Here is an 18,428-nt window from a genome sequence, read left to right on the forward strand (position 1 = left end):
TGGAATGTATTGAAGTCAAGCATTGAAATGGTTTAATTTTGAAGGCACTAAAGAATTTTAATAAACAATTTAGAGATAATTTAGTGACTACAAAACTGTTTCAGATTCAAACCTTAATTAAACTTTGTGTCCATAAGCCATGTAAAGTAATTGGGCCAGTAACATCAGATCCTTATATCTTAGAGCAGGTCTTTGGAATAAAAAAGCCAATGAGCACTAAAGCCTGAGTTCTGATGTGATAGACTCAAGGGAAGGGGTTTGGTAAAGAGTTGGTGTTTCTCTGACAGACAGTAGTGTGAGTGGGGGCTGGGTAGCACAATGGGTGGAAGAGGATAGAGAGAGAACACTAAAAAGAGTGGAGTCCAGGTCTATAGCCAGGTCTGCTGAGTCTGGTATATTGTTCCTGTTTGCATGCTCTGGAATTCAAAATGACTTCTTGGACTTTCCCTGGAATGGCAGGGGTCTAAGGAGGTCAAGACATGGTCCCAGTGCAGTCATGGTCTCTATCTCCAGCCACACCCATGGCTGAGGGGGTTGGAGGGAACTGCTAGGAGCTTAAGGATATTGTCCTGTGCTGTGATTAAAAGGGAAGAACATGGGGTAAATTATTGGTGCCAGTTCTGTCTGTGGCAGCCAATGCATTGGCCTGTTTCCTTTATTCCTTTTCTTTTCCTTCCTTGAATCTTATCTGTAATTAAGTCAATTCGATGGATTTGTATAATGGATCAGAAGGAATGAGTGGACTCTACTGCTAGCTCAGTGGTTACCCAGAGAGACTCAGACAATCTAAGGTGACAAACCCAGATATACCAGAGGCCTGTGGGACCTCTTGACCCTATCCTAAAGGCAGACCCCTGGCTAGCAAGTGGAGGGCAGAGGAAATATCCCTGGGCACTGGGGCTATGACTGTTAAACCTCTTGGACAGACGCAGTGACCTTAATAGCCTCACAATGACCCACATTGGGAGTTACAGGTACCAGATGTAAAGCTACCAGTAGCTCGTACAAGTCCAGGTACCATTCCCACCTTTTTGCTCTTTCTTCTAACTGGAGCTCATGATATTTGGCAATGAGGACAGCTCTTATTAAACGAGCAAGAGGCCTACTGAGGGGGCAGTCTCCTGAATTCGTGCCATTCATGTCACGAAGGTTTGACAATCTGTGGCAAATTCCTTTGACAGGTGCACATCTATGGCAATTTTCCAGTGAGCACTGTCCCAAATTAATTCAGTCCAAATTGAATGGTGCTGCTGCATGTAGAAAATTTTTGTTTGCGATTTTTCAGTCATCTCAGTTTAAATTAACTTCATTAAAATTCTCTATTCCTAACCAGTTTCCAATCAAGGATGTCTAAATGGCCACAACACTCTGCAGGACATCTTTCCATTATGAGCTTGTGTCTCTCTAATGTTCGTGGGTTAATCATTTTCAGACAGTGTTTGTAGTATTTTCTATCATTGCCTTCAATGCCATTTGCTGCTAATTTGCAGGGCGCTAAGGGAGGCTTATGAGGTTGACATAAAAAAGTGGGAGCAAAGATCATGAGGTCATCATTGAGGTTTAACAAACAATGTTACTCTGTGTTGTTGACCAATAGGTCACCAATAAAAGGAGCAGCGTAAGGGAGAAATGGTTCTCGTGACAGCTGTTTACCTGACACAGAAGAGTTCCAGGAATGCACTGTCACAAGCAGATGGTGCAACTCGGTGGTGAGCAAGTTGTTGACCCAGGTCCTCCTTTGTCTTGCAGATATCTAAGAGACACAGCCAGCCTCTGATTATTGGCCCCATTATTGGCCCCATTCCAACCAGAAAAATCTCTAGTGCTTTCAGACACCAAATGTGGGCTTCTGGCATCTCTTTAGAGATGTTTGAGAGACAGCGGCAAGACCGGCAAACATAAAAGCAAATCTAATTCCTCTCCCTTGCAACTTGAAATCACCTCCTTTCTTTGAGCGAGGCAACTAGATTTGGTGAAGCACTTTTTGATGGTTGGTGGGAAGAGGAAGCAGGTTTTATTTGTCTTCAGTGACTCGAACCAGCATATCAAAATTGAAGGTTCGTGCTTCAGTGCCTCTGTGCAGTAGATGATTCAGTTTCCCCAGTCCTGGGAGCAATCCTATGGGCCGCTAGGGATGTGCAAGGCAGCCTCAGAATGGAGCCCTCCTTTGCGGTGGATACAGTCTCCTCTTACAGGGGGGAGTCTGCCCCGAGGCCATGTCTCTGCCTTTCCTCTCACCTCCCTCCCCCTTTTTTCTTCTCTTTTCCCAAACTATCTTCAGGTGGCCTCTGCTGATCTGAAGGAAGAAATCGCTCTGCTTTGCTACAGTGAGAGCACAGGCACCCATCTCTCTTTTCCTGACCCAACTGCCAGATTCTAGCCAAACCTTACGGGGGGCTCCGTTGCCACACAACAAAGCCATTGCCTTTATTTTGCCACCGGTGGGAAAAGGGTGAAGAGGGTCAGAAAAACAGCTTGCGTTTTCCCTCCTGGTGGACAGGAGGGACTGCCGTCCTTGGAGTCTGGAGACAAACCTCCTTCTGTTGCTGCTGCAGTCCTTCAGGCTGCCTTGAGCCACTCAGTTCTAGTCTCTGGGGAGTGAGGATCTAAGTCCCTCGCAGGTATGCAATTTTCCCCTTTGGAGGCGTGTAAGATAACGGCAGAGAGGATGACTAGGTTCCTTGCTGATGGCTTCCCACTAAAGGGCAAAGAGATGGTCCGAGTGTTCCCACAGGCAAGAGTCTTGAGCGCCAAATGCTATTCTAGTTCATTTCTGATGATTCTGGCCCCTTCCAAGAGGAGGCCTAACACTCAGACGTCCCTGATCCTTTGTCCTTATCATTTAGCAGCCAACCTGACTCACCCATGGCCCTTACTCACAGACTGCTCGCCAGTGAGAATTCACTTAGCATTTTAATCCATTAACTCGCACAGCAGAGCCAGCTTTGCCTCGGAGATAACCACTCCAGATGCCGCGGCCCTAAAAGGTTGCAATCTGAAAAGTTTATTGAGTAATGAAACTTTAAAAATCTCAAATACCAGATGTACAAGGTAACTTTTTTTCCCTGATTGTCATTGTTAACTTCAACAAAGACTGTAGCTGGAATGTTTATGGGAATGGAGATGTACAGAATACATCAGGGAAGAAATTACGGGATTGCCACAGAAGCTACTGCTTGGTTGTTGAGGCTAAATGTGAGTCTAAAGACAGACTTTCTTAAAAAGTAGCTCTCATTATGGTGGAGTTATATTAATTTTTTTCTTAACCGTCAAAGCTTAGGGAATGAAGCAGGCCAATGCATGCATATAATGCAGGAATATAAACCCAAGAGCACCAGATGGAAATGTGCAAAAAACAATAGAAAGTCAATAAAAAGTAATTTTTTTTTAAAGGAGGAAGAGGGAAAACTATGATTTTGGGTATTGAGTGGCATAGGCACCTTATTCTTTTCCTCTTTTTTCTTTTCCTTTCTTTTTTTTTTTTTTTTTTTAAGATTTTATATATCTATTTGAAAGACAGAGCAGAAGGGTAGGGAGAGGGGAGAGGAGGGCCAGAGGAAGAGGGACAAGCAGACAACCTGCTGAGCGGAGCGCAGAGCCCAATACTAGGACCCTGAGATCACTCCCAGTGTTCAAGTTCAGATGCTTAAGCTTAACCGGATCAAGCCACCCCAGGTGCCCCTATTCTTTCCCTCTTTAAATAAATAGATACACACCTTTAAAAAGCAACAATGGTATTCTTTTTATGTAGTGATTCCTCTAACCTTTCTTGTGAATTTTATGGTCATTATAAAAATAGCTATGCACAAAATTTACAAAGAGGTTTTCCATCCATGACCTGATGTGATCAACATGGCGCGGCTATGAGGTGGGCAGGAATGTTCTCATCACCCCCTTGTTACAGCTAAGAACACAGATGCTTGGAGAACTGTGTTAACCTAGGGTCACGTATTGTATTGGCTTCGGAGTCTGTTCTTCCAAGTAGTTTAGGAATAAAGTCCCACTTCTCAGCTTTCCCCTTTTCACTTGATTTTCACATGTCCTTTTCGTTAAAGGCCAAGTAGCAACTTTCTCCCTGAGTGATCACTGACACTGAATCAGTCTCCGCTCTCATGTCTGAGGAACTAAATGCTCTTTGAAAAGGTGCTACTCAGGTGTTCTTTATTTGAAAGAAGGGTCTTATTCGCCCAGTCATTGTTATTACAGTGGTTTGGTAGACAGAGCACTAGACCAGTAACCAAAAGAACAGGCTTCTTTGCCTACCTAAGATCTTACCATTTCTAACTCTTTGGATTTCAGCGTCCGCCTTTACAAAATGAGGGGATTAAATAGAATGAGTTCTAAACTAAAATTAAAATTAGGGAGAAAAAATTTTAAATATGATGGAAAATAATTATAATGAATTAAACAATGAGTAGGACATAGAATAGACAAAATCAATAAAGCAAACCAAGAAACCGATAAATTAAGAGTAAAAAAAAAGAACAAAATGCAGACAAAGCATATAGATAAAATGCTAATAAAACAGGAAAAAGTTAAAAACAACATGCAAAAGTGAATGCAGACATTTAATCATAAAAAGATTCAAAGAAGGAGAAGAACAAAGTAAGAAGAATTTAAAATCACAAAGATGCAGAAATCGAGACAGTGGCCAAATAAAAGGAAAAGGCTAAAAAGGAGCAAAGTAAATAGCTAGGTCAAAAGAAATTAGAATTTGGTTATCAAAGAGAGAAGTATTGAACTAAATAAGTAGTAATAAAAAATTTTTATCACAACCGCTATCTAAGAGACAATAAAAGGGATGGTAAGAATGAATGGAGACTTGAAGATTTGAGACAGGCGGACAGCACGCAGGAAAGAAATGGGAGGTTCTGGGCTGTCGCAGGAGTGTGCCTCCGGGGGTGCCGAGCCAGCCGGGCGCTGACCGCCCAGGGAGGTCTGTGCCGAGCCAGCCGGGCGCTGACCGCCCAGGGAGGTCTGTGCTCAGCGAGCCGGTTCCAGGTGTTTGGGCACAGCAGCCTCTGGGCAACCCTCTCTTCTCAAAGCCCTACTTGGGCCAAAAGATGAGACTGGAGGCCTGCATAACCTCAAAAAGGGGTGGTTTTTGGACACATTTGCTATGCGGAAAGCATGTAGCGTTGTTCACAGGGGGAGAAGAAAAAGCTCAGAAATGTAATGTTTTTCAAAGTGTGGCATCGGAGGTGGTTCGGGGACATCAAAATTAGAGTCCTGTTTACGGCAGAGTGGGTGATCCAGAAGTCTGCCTTAGTAATAGACATGCAGGTGATTCTTACTATCAGGAGAATTGGGGCTAATAGGGCCACGGCACAGCTTCATGCTTCAAAGCTGGTGTTTAGTGAGGAAATCGGGGGGCTTAGTCCTACAGACAGCAAGTCCAAGAATGCACGGAATTACATGCAGAAAAGGATCCGTTCAAAGGGCTCCTGCCACCAACACACAGGAATCACCGGCATTCCTAACTGATGATGTGATTCATTCCCCAAGCATTGCCCACGAGGGGCAGGCAGCTGGCTGAATCCGGATCTGGAAAGCCCTGGAGCGGGTGTCAGAGAATGGGCGTAGTCCACTGATGGCTTTTCCTGCGGCACCAGCACCTTCTCCGTCTGTGCCGTACTACTTGTCCTTCACTGTGCCCACATGCTCTTCATTCCTCTGTTTCTTTGTACAAGCTGCTCCCTCCAACTGTAACGTCTCCCTCCCTATTCCTGTCCCATAGTCTGGTACGGCCACCTCCTCCTGAAAGTCCTCTGTAACCTACTCTTCAGTCCCATAGCAGTCCCTGCCTTCCTTTATCAAATGCTAGGCTCTGCTGTTGTGGTATCAACTCTGTGCCCAGTTGTAGCCCTCCCCTACCGTCCCCATCTCCCCTGTAGCAAAAGGGGACTGCAGCTCCTTAGGGCAGGGATTCCTTCTCCCTCAGCTGTTTCTGTCTCAGCAGCCAGTGTGGTGCCTGCCATGTAAGAGGCAACTCACAATCAATGGCTACTTTGCTTTTCTTCACCCTGGTGGCGAGAGCTGGGTTTGCTTTCCTGGCTTGTCAAAAGTCTGATCATAGATGCCGCGAATACTTAAAGAAATAAGATGGCTTATAAATAGGCAAAAATATAAAAATACTATGATGGTATTTTCTCAGTTCTCTTACACCCAAAGGTGAGAAGAGCAGCCTTAATTAAGATGAACAAAACCAATGACCATTAACATATCCACATCAAACATTGCCATAAAACAAAACAAGGGCGCAAATGGGGGTTCCTAGGGAAAATGTTTACAGTTACATTTTCTAAATTATGGATCAGGGACCTCAGCGGGGCTTAGGATGTGGAACTATATAACAAGGGGTCCAGTAACCCATGTGTATACCAAACATTGTTCGTAGACTAAACAAATGATTCATACATCTTAGTACTTTTTTCAGATGAACGTGACTTGCAAAATGCATCTTCATTTGAAAGTGTTATTGAACTTCTTGCTGCTTTTCAGTTTCTTGTTATGGTTATGATGGAGGTCATCATATTTGAGAAGATTGGGAACCACAGGCTGATACGTGGCTGGGATGCAGTTAGCTGATAACATCCGTGTTTTGCGGTGTCTTCCCCCTCACAGAATGTCCCTTCTGTGACGGCACAGCAGCCCGTGGGAGTGGCCTGATTTCTGCCTCAGTTTAACCACCACTGCTTTACTCTGATGAAGCCAGCACTGTAAGTCTGAATCACGGACACCAGGGGGAGCATCTGCTTTGCTCCTGGCGCTGGAATATGCTGGTTCCCCCCATGCATTTAAAAATATTTATCCCATCAATTTTTGAGATGGTTAGTACATTTCTATACTGAAAAAAGATCTGGACTTTTATAAGTACTCTGGAGCAGTCATTATCACCTTTTTTGGGGATTTTACTAAGCAGAAAAATTTGGAAAACAAAACCAAAGCCTCCCTAATTCAAGCCCAAATCTCGTGAGGACCTGCAGAAAGGCTGACAGCTTTTAATTTTGCCAGACTAGAACCATGGGTAAAAACAAAAACTAACCACTGCCCCAAAACACCCCCAGAACTCCCAAGACCAACTCCATTCCCACTCCCCAAACCCAAACTTGAACATTTAATAAAATGAACATATTATCAGCATCAGCTCTCAAATACATCTTATCACTATACGATCAAAGCACGTTGTCTCCAGATAAGAGTGTCTTTGAGTGAGCTTTAGGGAGAACTCACTATGTTGTCCATTCTAATCATTTTGCCTTGGACTGGTGCTAACTTTGGCATGCTCTGGGTTATGGGCCTTCGATTAAGAATGGCTGTTCTAGTGAGGAAGGAGAGGGGTGAAAGCCTCAGGTTAATCTGAAGGCTATGCTGATTCTTCCTGCTCCAGGGATGCCTTCAGGTTCTAACTTCTTTGATCTTCCAACTGTCATCTACTTTACTAAGGGAGGTTAGTAATACAAGATAACCTGAGATCATGGAGCACTGGGTATAGGGCTGAAAAATCTGGTCATACAATAATGTTGCTAATCCATATTTTCATGACATCCTCTGATAAATTAACTTTGAATTCTGGAAACCAGGATGACGATTCTGGGGAGGGGAGAGGTGACCCCTTGTCACACTGTGGTTGTCACAGAGCTTGGACTTAGTTGCTTACAGAAATATGAGAATACATTGAGGCTGGTGATATTCAGTTTTAAAGAAAACCAAACTCCAAAATGCTTTTTCACATAAATTATGGAAAGCTCTTTTTACAGTAACACCTTGGGCATTCCCCAGGATCTGTTTCACGTGCTCCATCTGTAACTGAAACCCCGGTGACTTATTTTGCAAAGAACTTCAGGAATCTGCAGCTAAGCACCATGGAATCCCCAGGTGGCTTTGGTCCTGGAAAAGGTTGATCAAAACCTCGACCCTGGCTATTTAGGATGAATTACACATTATCCTTCATCTTGACAGATTTGTGAAAAGACACAGATAATAATAAAAGAGCAAAAAAGTTATTTCATTGTTATAGTGCTTCATATTATGTCACTTCATCATCCTTTTCCTTTATTTTTAAATGTTTCTTTTATTAAGTGAGCAGGAAAATACATGATGGAACAGATCAAAACTACAAGTTGTGCCCTTTACAAGACTGCGTGAAACAATACATTCGTCAGAAGGCACGTTTCAGTTTCCTAAATGAGACCATGCAACAGCACCCAGTGGCGCTGGATATATACAGATGTTAGAGCTGCCCGGGCAAGCCTCGGGACTCCTGTCGCTTGGACAAATGATAAGACCCAAACGTCGTTAGGTTTTCTTGAAGCTGCCTTGGGCAGGGGGATACATTTCCTGTTGTTTATTTCTTGTTTTAGGAAAAAGAAAAGGTTGTCATTTTTAAACATTTTGAACAGGAAACAAAATGTGGAATCCTCTTCCCGTTCCAATAACTCTGCAGTACCAGTAGCTTGAGACAGATCATTATCTGTATAAATGTGAGTTTTGAAATGCTGCTTTTCTCCAGGTTCTGTATGACAGTCTCTCCTCCAGCCCTGCAGCTCGGCCTGTGAAGATGATTAATGGAGAAAGTACAGCCAGGATCACAGTCAGGTGTTTTCCATCCACAGTAGCCTTCCAGGAAAGAAGATCATAGGGTTTTCTGTTCTCTACATGAAAGCAAACTCTAGTGCTTTTATGATATGAACTTTGGACACAGCTTATTGTTTTGATGTTGAAATAAAATGAGCATATAGTTCTATAGCTTTTTTCAATGCCAGAACTCTGTTATTGTTTATTTTCCTTCCTTCATTAATTCGTCCGATAAATACATCTACTGTTTGTCAGCGGTTCTACAAAGGATTGGAGCTAGGCCAATGACCAAAGTAGATACTGATAAGCTCTATGAAAAGCAATAAAGCAGAAAATGAGGGAGCAATTACAGATTGTATATGTCTCTGACAGTAAAGGAATATTTGTGTAGGGACCTAAAGGAAAGGAGGAGCAAGTCATGCGGAGGTGTGGGAGAAGAGATGTCCAGACAGAGGAAGCAGCCAGGGCTAAGACCCTGAGACAAGAGCACTCTTCAAGAGTGTTCTGGATAAAGCAAGGGCAGTGTGTTGGAGCAAATGAACTAGAGAGACAGTAGATGAGGTCAGAGAAGTGGTAGTAGTTGTTGGAGATGGGGCAAAGGATTGGTCAGATTTATGAGGGCTTTAGAGAGAGTATAAGGAATGGGAGTTGGGAAGACATTACTGACCTGAGCAGAAAAGTGCCATAACCTGTGTATGTTTTTAAAAGTGTTGGGGCACCTGGGTGGGCTCAGTGGGTTAAGCCTCTGCCTTCGGCTTAGGTCATGATCTCAGGGTCCTGGGATTGAGCCCTGCATCGGGCTCTCTGCTCAGCGGGGCGCCTGCTTCCCCCCCCCCCGCCCCGCCCTGCCTGCCTCCCTGCCTACTTGTGATCTCTGTCTGTCAAATAAATAAAATCTTAAAAAAAAAAAGTGTCATCCCAGGCAAGATGTAGCATGGACTCATATATCCATGGATTGTGGATATATTCTGAAGCAAGGAAAAACAAATCCCCCTCCCCGCCATGGATTATATGTGGTATTTAAAAGAAAATTTAAAGGTAACTATAAGATTTTCCGGTCTCAAAGAATGGAGTTGTTTACTGACATAGGACATATGTGATGGGAGTAGAATGGTGGGTGGGGTGCAAAATAGTTTAGTTTTGGACCTGTTGAGTTGGAGATCACAACTACACACCCAAGTGAAGATATCAAGTAGGAAGTTAGACATAGAACTCTGGCATTCAGGAAAGAGGTTAGAGCTGGAGTCAAAAATGTGGGTGTTTCAGTGGATAGAGTCCCAACACTGGAAAAGATCATTTAGAGAGGGAATGTTCAGGGCTGGGCACTCCAGGAACTTGGCAATGGAGACCAAGAAAGAATGGCTAGAGACGTGAGAGAACAGGAGGGATATTCCAGAGCTGAGGAAGTATTTCAGGAAGTTTTTATACACTGTGTTCAAGACCGCAGCGAAGTCAAAAGCATAAAGCCAGAAACCTAACCATTGCATTTAACAGCATGGAGATCACATTTTTCTCAGCAATAGCTATTATGGTGGGGATGAAAGCCTGATTTAAGTTGGTGCAAGAGACCACGGGAGGGGTTGCTGAAGACAGTAAGTATACATAATTCCCTCTGAGGGGTTTTGCTGTGAAGGGGAGCAGATAAATAAGATGGTAGATTAAGGTGGTCAAGGTGAGTGTTCTTAAAATAAGAGATAGCAGCATGAATGTCATGAAATCCTCCAGTGGGATGAGGGAAAATGGTGAATCAGGAGAGGGAAGGAATTGTTGGGCCAGTGGCCTTTATTAGGGGAGGTTGCCAGGGAGCTACCCAGAGCAAATAGGAGGAGCCATCCACTTTGAATTAAGTGTAGTAATTGGTAATATGTTTCACTGGATAAGACCAGGAAACTGAGGAACCCGGGTATTTATAGGCTTGTCCAAGTGGATATTGAATTCACCAAGTGTTAAGGAGGGGTGGTGTTGGAGCTGGTGACGGTGAGTCAAAACCTGAAAATACTTAAGCACTGTGAGGGAGGGCTGGAAGGTAAGTAGGGACTTTGTAGGTTGATAGCAAGAGTTTCAAAGCGTTGGGTGTTTAGGAGGGACGGAGAATAGCCTGGAAGTGGTAATGAGGAACAAGCAGGCATCCTGCAACTATTAATGCTTTATTACTCACATTTTGACAGAGATAACATAATATATCCCAAGGCATGGCAGTGACTCTATGGGAAAACCCTGGCTTAGAACCCACCAAATCATTTCTAACTATTGCTCAGAACAACTATGCACAAAAACTGAAGGCTTTTTGTATGCGGGAAAGAAATACTGGAAAGTACCCAAAAGGTTCAGACTAGAAAATATGCCAAGAATATTTTCTTTTATACCTTAACACAGGTAAGACTTACCCAGTTTGAGCATATTTTTGACAATGTGAAACACTTTAGAAAACTGAAGATTTCAACAATGTAGACACTTGTAGGCATAGCAGAATGAGTCTCCCTTCCCAATCTTGTAAACTTGGCATCTCTACGGTTCTGCTGACATTGTAAATAAGAACGCTAAAATGCACAAGAATAGTTTCACAACATCCAATTTTAAAGTTCATCCGAGCTGTCATTTTTTTTCCCCTTGCTGTGATTTCTTGCTGTCACCTAACAGTTGAAATTCTGATTCAGGGTAATAACTGAGGTTTTTATACAAAGCATGATACAGTATTACTATTCCTCCACACTAACCCCAGGGTAAGAGATTAAGAGGAAGGGGCAACTGGGGCATGGACATTTGCTATGTACACATAATGACCCACTGCTGGAAACAAAAACTCACCTCTCCACCAGCCTTTGCTCAGGCTCAGTAGTGTGATGCCACCCACTGATGGTAAAAACAAACCATCAAAACCAAACCCTCATGCGAGGAGTTGAGTTAGTTTGAAGATACCTATGCAAAGCCCAAATTCTGTAATCTTTAGAACATTTCTAACTGTGTTGCTTACTCTTCATCCAAATGTTTGGCCTCGTGGACACAGAGTCCAAGATTTTGATCTGAATTTAAAATAGCTCAAAAAACGTATCCAGGGACTTCTGTTTAAAAACACACTTCTGTGGGGATTTTAGTTTTGCCACATTCTGGCACTTCCTGGAATGGCAGGCCTACAATAAAGTTCGCAGCAGAGAGTTAGGGTCCCATACAGTTTAACACTATGCCATTTTTTTGAATCTTCTTATTGCCTGTGGAAAAATTCCCAGAACAATGATACAGTATGGAACTCAAACAACACTTGGAAAATGCTTGGTAGAAATGTACAAATGGTCAGGTTTGAACCTGAAAGTTCTCAAGGGATTTTCTTCTTTGCTGGGGCTTCTGAGAAGAGTTCAGTTTATACCATTTTGAGGCCCATGAAAGGAAAGCACACCTTAGGGTTCCTGATACTACTATACTCATCAAAGCCAAAATGTAGTGGCATTTGAGAAATATTAGCAGGTAAATGAAACCACATTTAGATTTTTGGATTTTTACATTGTAACTACGTAGTCTCAAGGGAGACCAGTTATAGATTTGTTTGTTATGCTTCATTTGATTTGGTCAGATTCAGATTTTTGAGGAATGAACTAAAAGGTAAATTGATCATTCACAGAAACTGTTGAGAGGGCCAGAACTTAGTATCAGAAAGGATTTGGGAACATCAGGGGCTTGGGAAGATGATTCAGAATTGTTACCAGTGTGTTGTGGATATTCTCCTGTTTTCCTCCAGTGGGTTAAAAAAATTTTTTTTTCTTTCTTAAAAATAAGGTAGCACATTTCATATCTTAAAGCGATCAGCACAAATGCAGTGATGCCTGTTCAAGCAGACTTCCAAGGACAGCACACACTATCGACACAAAGAGCTCTTCCACATTTCCAGAATACAGTGACAAGAACTGGTACATATAATAATAAAGAACCCCCCTCCCTTTTATTTAACTTCATGGAATGGGAGGTCAGACTTCAGGCACTTCTTTGTCTGGCAGTGGACAAAACCAAAAGGGCTCCGACCTGAATTTCACATCTCTGTCTAATCTACCGCACAAGAGGGACCAGAGACACCAATGACCAATGAGTCACAAGAGCAGACAGAAAACTGTTAGTAGGTCTTGACAACCAGGAATGAAGATGCTTTTTAAAAATATGTACTTGATGCCAAGTATGTAAGAAATGGTATCTTAGAAAGCAATGCCATTGTATTAGAAAAATGGAGTCCCTGTCCAGGTGACCTTGTGGGATTTCATCTGGACCTTGATCTATACTGTTGAAATAGCTGTAGGTCTTCTTGAAGCATCATTTAAGTCTTCAAGAAAAATAGTGTCATCGGGGCGCCTGGGTGGCTCAGTGGGTTAAGGCCTCTGCCTTCCGCTCAGGTCATGATATCAGGGTCCTGGGATCGAGCCCCACATCGGGCCCTCTGCTCAGCGGGGAGCCTGCTTCCCCTTCTCTCTCTAGCTGCCTCTCTGCCTACTTGTGATCTCTCTCTCTCTTTCAAATAAATAAATAAATAAAATCTTTAAAAAGAAAAAAAAAGAAAAATAGTGTCATCTATATAACCAGAGCCATTGATTCTGTGTGGAACTTAGTGCAAGCTGTTTGCATTCATACTCTGTGCAGTGGCAATGGCCGGGGTGTAACTGGCCTGGGGAGAACGCTCACCATTCGAATGGAGATCTTAGAGGTCTTCTGTTTCTGCAGTATGGATGCAGGAATCCACACTATTTTCCCCCTCACTGGCACCCCAGAATGATGGTCACCTGTCAGAACCTGAACCAAGACTATGGTTTGGGCAGGCTCCATGGATTTTACAGTATGATTATCAATTTAGAGCAGTAAGTACTGAAAAGATCTCGTGAAACTTACTTTGGGGCAAGGGCTCAGTTTCACTTTGTAGAACAACAAAAATAAAATGAGCCAATTCCATAAACAAAATCCCCTCTGGGAAGAACTAAAACTAAACACTGAAACTAATTAGTTTCAAAATTAAAGAAATTTTTACTAGGGTGCTATTAAGATGGATGAAAAGCACAACCCTCCTCCCACCATAAAAAAAAAAAAAGGAAGGAAGAAAGAAAATAAGCAAACCAGAAAACTGGGAATTGCTATGAGCCATAATAGTCTGAAATACTCAGCACAATCGGGGTCTCAGTGTGTGAGGCCTGGGGCCTGTCCTGATGGAAGAGAATGTATTTTTGAAGATAAAAGCTACAAGGAAGTTTTTAGATATCTGTTACGGAACACAGCTTTGTTAGGGGCCCTTTTAAATTTAGTTTTGCCTTGTACTCCATGTAAACTATTTGTACAAAAATATAGAAAGGCATGGCTTGATGTTTAACGTCTGTGTTTTATTGTTGGCACCAGAAAAAGCTCATGGTCTATGTTATGTCACTGTACATACTGTAAACAAGACTGCATTAATATTGTTTTTATGAGTTTTGTTTCAATGACTCTAGATTTTAAAAAATACATTCACAAACTACCTTATGTTTAAACACAATGATTCCCTTTTATTTCTTAACTGTACCCAAAATCCCACAATAAAAAAAATCATTTAAAGCTGTGTGTTTCGAACTCATCACTTAGAAATCAAAACAAAACATAACATAAAAACAAAGATCAGTTTGCAACATAATTTAAAGAAGCTTCTGGTTTAAGATACCACAGCAGCGATATAAAGAGCTGGTGGCAATCACATTTGGGGATGAGACCCAAATCAATATATTTTGTCCACATCAGCATCCAATTACAGTAGTTGCTAAATTCAATCCAAAAAGTTATTGCTGAATTTGTTGCATGGAATTTGTGAAGACAGTATTGTTCATCAGCAGAGCCATAGCAGTAAAAATGAGAACGGGAGGATTTCATTGCTTTTGAGAGCTAAAGGGACCATGATGAGGACATCTCAGTGATCGCCTGAAGGTAATCCCCAATTCCATTACTGTGTGTTACCTGTTTCAAATGCAAATGATGCTATGATAACTACCACTACAGGAGGGCCATAATCACCTACTTCAGAAATTGCAATAATTCCCCTGCCTGTCCCCGTTTTGCCCAAACCACCAGATTGAATTGGCTCCATTTTCCTAACGTATATTTCGTTCTCATTAATAGTACATCAGCTGCTAATGTATTTAGGCAAAAATCAGTAGGATCACAGACTTTAAAAAATAAAAAAATCTGTTTACAGTAATTGCTTTCTCCAGAAACAAGTCGCATTGGTTTTTGTTGAAGTTGGATTTTTAAAAAATTTTTTGAAGAACAATTTGGTCAACTACTGCTTTGTTTAAAAAGTATGAAATACACCTGAGATTGCCAGTTGAGCTCTCTATATGTCTCCTGGAGATAACACTGCTGCGATGAACAGTGAAACAAAACAAACGAAACGAGGTAGGTTAAAACAGGAAGCGCAACACATATCGTTTTGCAACACCTCGATACCACAGGCGGCCATGCTTGTAGCTTTGGAAAAAAAAAAACCCAGACAGTCACGTCAAAGTTCAAAATCATCCGAGTAAGAGTTTATAAGGACACAAGTCAACCTGAACTAAATACATACATATCTCTGCACAAATGTTGTTTACCGTATGTTGGGTAATTTGGAGGAAGGGAAAATGATTAGGGTCTCAGAATTCTGGCCAAAGCTTTGCTTTTAAGTTCTATAAACTCTGAACCAATGATGCCTGCTGTGTCTCAGGCAGGCTTAGTAGTCTAGTCCCTTCTCTCACCAACCCAGAGAGAACACAGGCAGCTCAGAAACATTTATTATTATTATTTTTTCAGTCACAGTTTTCATCTTGAGAAAGTGGCACCCTCAGGAGAAAGCTGGGAATGACCAGAGTCTGGATGTCATTCACTCCCCAATTCCCAGAAAGAACTCAACAGTCTCACTCCTAATGAAGCCCAAAGCCAGTGACCTCTTAGCTAGAGGCTTTGTGCATTAAAAAAAGAATGTGTGTGTGTGTATATATATATATATATATATTTATTTATTTATTTATGTATATATATATATACGGATATAATATATAAATTTTTTTTTTTTTTTAGTTTGTTTCCCAGGAGCTCTTTTTGTCCAACCCCGTCAGTCATCCCATCTTTTGCCCTGATCTGTTGCATAATAGCTGAGGGAAAGTTGTGTTACAGAGTCCCTCAATCGCTAGAGCCTACTCAACTCAATGGCACTACTATCCCATTCAACACATTTCATTCTGCACAGGGCCATATAAAAATAGGGCCTGTCAGACTCACAAAAATGGTAGTTGATTTTATTAGTCTAAGGCTAGTAGTTTAGCCATTTAAAATCTATTTCCCCAAAGAGGGGAAAACTAGTATTTTTCTTCTCTTTTAAAAATTCATTAGCCAGTTGCTATCAAAAAGCAACCTTTGGGTTGGTGAAGGCAAAAGAGTTCTAAAATTACCCCACTATGCAATTATGGCCTTCAGTGTAAGGAGATAAGGTACATTTATTGTGCTGTCTCTCACCATTTGAAATTGGAAATTTTACAACATATTGTATAGTTATAGCTAGCAGGCAGACAGAATTAAAAACAGACTCATCTTTTCAGTATGCACTCTCTCCCCATTCTTACAAAGTAAGGGGGTAAAGAAAAAAGGTAGAAAAACAAAACAAAAACAAAACTCAAAACCCACCAAACACAGCTTAATCATAAGAGCACACAATATTTGTTTCTATCCCTAACTCCGAAGGGCACATGGTCCATCTTTGTCCACAAACAACGCAGCATTCTTGGGGATCTCCTGGAAATTCCTGCCACCTTTTTCTCTCCTTCTCAACCAGGCTGCAACACTGAAAGATGGACTGTGGACTGTACTAGGATGGGTTGGGGGAGAAGAAAAGGGGAAAGCGGTGTGTTCAACCAAGCCTTCTGATTCTGCCTCTAGACTGGCATAAGTCCACATGAGTTATGTTCTTTTTAATTAGAAACAACGCCATGAAGATAAGTGCCAAGTGCTCTTCTGTTACCAGTTCATCATGGAATTTCTGTTGAGGGTCATGAAAAACACTTGGCTACTTCCTCCAGATCGCACGGATGCAAAAAATACCTGTTTGAAATTAAAAAGAAGTTAGTTCAACTGCATGGTTTCTTTTCCTCTTTTCTTCAACCGTCCATCCATTTCCTCTCACATGTCCTATCCTTGCCATGTGTCAGCTCTTAAGACTCAATGGCTGGTGTTTATAAAAGTGCCTTTGAATACAGTGCATCCTCTGTTACACTCCTGACTTGATTACTTTGATTGTGACTGTTATGTATTATGGTACGGGCCTTCAGGAACATGGGAGGGGCTATATCTTGATTGACAACATCCCTGAGGATGCTCATATTTTAAAAGGGAGTTTCATGCTCGGTAATGTGCTAGATTTGGGGCCTAGGACGTAACAGGTCCTTAATCTCTGGAAAACCATAGAGGCCTCCCTTCTTTCCCCCATACTGACGATAGGGCAGACTTTAGGCCTTTAGAGAATCCTTTCAAATTCCCAAGGTCAGGGGAGGGGCAGAATTTTGGACCTATCGACTACTATACAACTTCAGTTATCAGTTTTTTAAATTAAAAAAAAAATAGTGTGATCAGATAGGGTAAGTTGTTTCATGCTTATTCACTTTGGTATATCAAGAGTTAACTCTTGGCTTGTCTGCTGGTGCAGGCGTATCCTAGGCCAAAGGAGAGATGGCATTAATAAACAGAACCACAGTCCATTAGGTCTGGGTCTGTTAAATCATTTTATCAAACAACTAAGCAAAATTTGGGTTACTGCTTGCTTGAATGTCAGTGAACCACTGCCCTGGGAAAATAATATTCTGGGCTGTGGCTTAGCCCTTAGTTAGCCAACACCAAACTTTGGTCCAAGGCATTTACTTTTGTCACTAGTGTAAAGTCTCTGCTACTTTATTTCCACAACTCCTTCAGAAGAATGCTGTCTCTCCCAACAACAACTTCGTAGGAAGTTCTGGGGGGAAATGCTTGTCATTCAGCTAATGCTACATATATAAGTATAACTACTGTTGGGGTCAGTGAATTAAAATGGGGAAGCACAGAAGACCCATGGAAACACGCTGGGTGGGGGGAGGGGAAGAAAGGGCTGCTGTTCTCTCCAGGCTGTGTGCACCCTGGGCTCTGAACCTTGGGCCTCAGATAGTGGTGTGGTCCCTGCCTGCTCCAGAGGGTGTGGGCATGGCTTAGAACTGGCTTCCTGGAGTGGGTCTTCAAGGAACTGGAGTGTGAGGATCTATACCGAGATCACTCCTAGTCTTACGATCAATCCCCAGAGACTGGGCTGGGCCTGGAGTTTTACTAGGGGTCAGGTCTATTTCCTGGCATACTCTGGGAAGGCCCTGGAACCATCCTTGGCACCCACAGTTATTATCTACACAGACTGCACTGGGTCAGAGTAGCTGGCCAGGGTCAAATATAGTCTGGACTCACCCCCAGGGTTGGACTAAGACTGGTCTGGCCTCTGAGGAACCAGGATGGACCAAGAGATGTACATCTGTTCAACCCATCACATTCTTTACTCTAGGTGTTTCAGGCCTGCTCTTTGGGGACAGCATTTCTAAGTTGGCCATAGCCCCAAAGGATGAATTCACAAATGAGCACAGCTTAGCGACTAAAAACTCTGGGTTAGTCTACAGGGAGGGCAAGGAAGAAGCCGTACTGCTGCAGAGTACCCTTCCGAGGTGACTGATCATGCCAGACGGACGCCACCAATTTCACTGCAAAACAGTCCCCCTATGACACTTCAGAAGAAACATGGCTGGAATGACACAGGACATGGCACTAGTTGAGTTTGCGACTGAGCATTTCTTAAGGAATGGGTGACATTTTTTTAA

At 42.3% G+C, this 18,428-nt stretch overlaps 1 protein-coding gene and 1 long non-coding RNA gene across 13 annotated transcripts in view; one reads left to right on the forward strand and one right to left on the reverse strand.

Moving 5' to 3' along the window:
• The window catches only part of LOC125100372 (uncharacterized), a 45,741-nt gene extending 32,094 nt beyond the window's left edge, over nt 1-13,647 (forward strand). Inside the window, exons 2-4 of the long non-coding RNA XR_007127521.1 lie at nt 8,513-8,598; nt 12,349-12,899; nt 13,115-13,647. This is a non-coding gene — a long non-coding RNA (uncharacterized LOC125100372). The remainder of the gene's footprint in view (nt 1-8,512; nt 8,599-12,348; nt 12,900-13,114) is intronic.
• Nucleotides 13,648-13,904: 257 nt separating this feature from the next.
• TNIK (TRAF2 and NCK interacting kinase) overlaps nt 13,905-18,428 on the reverse strand; it is a 385,411-nt gene continuing 380,887 nt past the window's right edge. For all 12 annotated transcript variants that reach the window (XM_047730493.1, XM_047730479.1, XM_047730473.1 and 9 more), the window contains one exon: nt 13,905-16,644. In XM_047730493.1, the coding sequence (XP_047586449.1) occupies nt 16,561-16,644 (84 nt within the window). In that variant the 3' untranslated portion in view covers nt 13,905-16,560. The remainder of the gene's footprint in view (nt 16,645-18,428) is intronic.

Source organism: Lutra lutra, chromosome 1 (assembly GCF_902655055.1).
Source record: "Lutra lutra chromosome 1, mLutLut1.2, whole genome shotgun sequence".
Classification (NCBI taxonomy): Eukaryota; Metazoa; Chordata; class Mammalia; order Carnivora; family Mustelidae; genus Lutra; species Lutra lutra.